Genomic DNA, 3834 nt, shown 5'->3' on the forward strand with positions numbered 1-3834 from the left:
TCACTGTGCATCCCTCAGAGCACAGTAGTAGATGGCTGTGTCTGCTATGGTGAGACTGGTAATGGTGAGCTGGGTGAAGGTGTTGGATGTAGCAGATTTGAATCTGTCATTGGTAGTATCTTCATAGCTACTGTATCCCCCGGCACCTTTAAGCAGTAGGTACTGTGGTGCCTGATTAGAGTGCTGTCTGTACCAGTACAGGATAATATTTTCACTGCTTGCTCTGTAGTTGCAGCTCAGTGTCACTGATTCTCCTTCATTACTGGAAACTTCTTCTTTATCAGGACTGATGTCATCACCTACAGTAAAGCCTATAGAAAAAAGGAATACACGTAATTCAAAAAGAGGATTTTAGCCCAGCAAATAAATTTACTAAACCCATGATACGATTTTTAAAAATACTTACCTGTGGTGAAGGTTATGATAAGTAAGATGTATGACTTCTCCATATGTGATAGGCAGTAACAGAAATTAACACTGGTCTTCACTCTGGTCTATTGAGTTCTGCTCCTTGATTTGTTGTTTTAATGAAATTATGCATGTCACATGACCTCCCTCTCAGGAATACACCCACTCTATTGGCTGTATACATTACATGTCTGTTTCATACATATATAACACATATACTGTATACCTTTTTACTTTACAAACCCATTCAGATAATTGTAATTTCCATTCTGTTAAAGGTTCGGTTTTTAGCCTTATATTCACACTTGCAATAAATCTCTCTTTAAATTCCAGAGCACTGTTTCCATCTCTATGTCGATAGCATTTTACTGTATAATTGTGAGTGATTAGGAGACTGTACCAGAATAGATAATAGACTGTCTATAACTCAGAGTCACATATATACTGTGAGCTACAGGCACGTCTCTTGTCACTAAGATCACAATATCTTCAGCTCTCCCCACACAAACAGGATTTTTGCATAATAGTGTCTTATGACATAATTTTTGCATTTCATTTTTTTTTTTCCATACATGGGGTAGCGGGATGATCCAAATGAATATGTTAAAAGGAAAGATCTTGATATTATTTCAGTATTAATTACAAGTAAAATTTTAATTTGTTGTATATTGTAAAATGACAATAAAGGCTGTTCTATTCTATACTATTCTATTCTATTCTATTCTAAATAACCTAACATTACATGACGGGGAGAGCTGTGCTGGACTCTCTTAGACTGATCACACGTTGGGTTTCCATCCTCTAATCTCAGCTCTATGACAACCATTTCCACTCTGGTTCAACATGGAATATTTACCCAGCACACAAATTAAAATCAAACCAAAGGAAAACACCCTCTGAGTCTCCTAGAACATGATGGGGCATGATCCATTCAATGAAATTTATTACCAGCAATTCCTGGGCTTTGTCTGTTTTTATTGCCAATTCATTTTGGGGGTGCAGTTCAGTCACCTCTCCCTTTACTGCCCTGATTCACGCTTAAGTGGACCAATTAAAAGCCCTTGATGAACTTAAACAAGGCATTGCTAAACTAAATTTCCTCAAAGTAGCCCTACCAACACCAGTGACAATTTTGGGGATCAGAGAAAACATTACATTTTTCACAAGTTTTTTACATGTGCACTTGATAAATTGTATGAGTCATTCTATTGATACAGTAAATGGTTCTCATGATCCTGTGTTTTTGTGGCTGTAACTTTAAATAAATGTTTTTTACAGCCATTGCTATAACAGTGCATTACTTCTTACAGAAACTGACCATAACATCTCACTTAGACGAATTCAGCACATTAAATTAGCAAACACAAAACAAAATTTCAACCCCTTGTTTGCAGCAATTTAACTCTTGACTGGTTAGCATTTGACATGACATAGAAAATAATCTATATCAGTCTTGCATCCAGTTCAGGTCTGTCATTGCTGTTTCTCAGAGAAGCTGTAACTGTTTTTGTACCATCTGACGCACATTCTGTGTCACTGTGGGCCTCACAGCACAGTAATACACAGCTGTGTCTTCTGTCCTACTGTCACTGATGGAGAGGTTGGTCAGACGTTCTGTTCTGTTCTCACCCATTGAGAATCTTCCTTTAGGATCAACCTTTTCAAATCCATAAAGTAGAGCTTCAGGAGCCTTGTTTGGATGCTGTATATACCAGTACATATTGTTGAAGTTTGTAATATCGTGACTGCATGTCAGTACAGCTTTGTTTCCCTCAGGTGCATTAATCAAAGGAGGCTGATAGACTTTATCTGCTTCCACACGTACTGCAACAGGCAGAGAGAAATATTACCTTCAATTAAGCAATAAATGACATCGCAACATGTTTTAACAAAACTTTAGACGTACTTACAGACCAGTCCACTACTCAGAAATATTATGAAAAAATACATTTTTTTCCAGCTACAGTACAGCCTCCCAATATGCCTTAAGAATACACTCCAATCTGCTGTATCACTGCGGCTACTCACATCAAGAGCTGATCTGTCACACTGGGAATACTTTCTTAGGTCTGTTTATGTGTGTGAGATGGAGAATCGGCTAGAAATATCTCCCTCTAGTGTTCATTTAGTATATTTTCTGCAACAGTTCATATTAAGTCTTCCTAAATAGTGCCATCAAGAGTTGAGATACAGGAATTATCTTTTTTTGCACCAAGTATACTAATATGTGCATGAGATTTGTTTTGGTATTCATGGTGCAACTCAATATTGGAACATTTCAACCTGAGAAAATTTTATTGGAAATTAAACATCAATAGAATACATCACTTGCAGTTGCTGTAGTACTGACTGATAGCATAATTCAAAATCCAAATGCCATCAAATAAAAAAACAATCTTTTAAATGTATTGCAATGAGATAACGCTGTAATTTCTTTCTTCGATCCCTTTGTCACAGAGATTTCTCCCCTATCCAGAAACAGAAGCATACAGCCTTCTCTGATGCGTGTCAACTTTGACTTCGTCATAACTAATGATCAATAGTTTTTTGAAATATTACAATATCCAAATTGCAAACACACAGTGTAAATAACCTTAAGGTTTATAAGCACAAAGAGAAAGACATTAATAAACAAAAGACTATTAATATTTAATATTAATGTTACAAATTAATGTTTTATTTAATTTTATTAATTTTATTAATTTATTAATCCTACACTGTAATTGTTCCATTCTAATGTGTCAGTGTTAAAATTTCAGTTATATCCTAATTAAGTTATATCTATATTTTGAAGAGCCTGGTCATGCCTTGATTTGTCCAGCCTTGCCGTTTTTCGTGATGCTATGACCCAGTCATCTTGTGATTACGATTTTTTATGTTTTTATTGTTTGTTTGTGATACGGTCTTTGTGTCTAAATTAGGAACAAGATTTGTTCTGAACACTGATGAAAAGGGGCAATATAGGAGGACTAAAAAGACTAAAGGAGGAATATAGGGAGAGTGAAAAACAGCCAATAATATTGTCAGAGACAAACACAGACCAGAAGAACATGGGCACAGAGAGTGAAGGTGACCCTCAGATCTCTGCACGGGACACAAGAGGTGTGTATACAGTGAAATCAATTTTAAAGTCAAACAAATTCATGGAAGAGGTACAAATGGAGGACAATATTTTGGATTGAAAACGATTTATTATAGATTTATACTGTCTAAATGTAGCCCAGTAGTGAAATCCATCCATCCATTTTCCAAACCGCTTATCCTATTCAGTATTTCCCTGTTTTTGTTCCCTGTTCCCTGTTTGTAGTATGATAAGTTTACCGGGTTTTAGTTTTCCTTGGTATTTGGGCCTTTCTGTATCTAACCATACCTGTTCCTCATTGCCACTCGTCTTGTTTGTAACAGCCCGCACCTGCCCCCTGTTAG

General features: G+C 36.3%; 1 gene segment (V, D, J or C); it reads right to left on the reverse strand.

The window, feature by feature from the left end:
* Positions 1–449, reverse strand: LOC111847683 (T cell receptor alpha variable 18-like). The segment is given in 2 exon segments: positions 1–311; positions 407–449. Coding segments are annotated over 2 exon segments (354 nt in total).
* Between the last annotated feature and the right edge of the window lie 3385 nt (positions 450–3834).

This window comes from Paramormyrops kingsleyae, chromosome 21 (assembly GCF_048594095.1).
Source record: "Paramormyrops kingsleyae isolate MSU_618 chromosome 21, PKINGS_0.4, whole genome shotgun sequence".
NCBI lineage: Eukaryota > Metazoa > Chordata > Actinopteri > Osteoglossiformes > Mormyridae > Paramormyrops > Paramormyrops kingsleyae.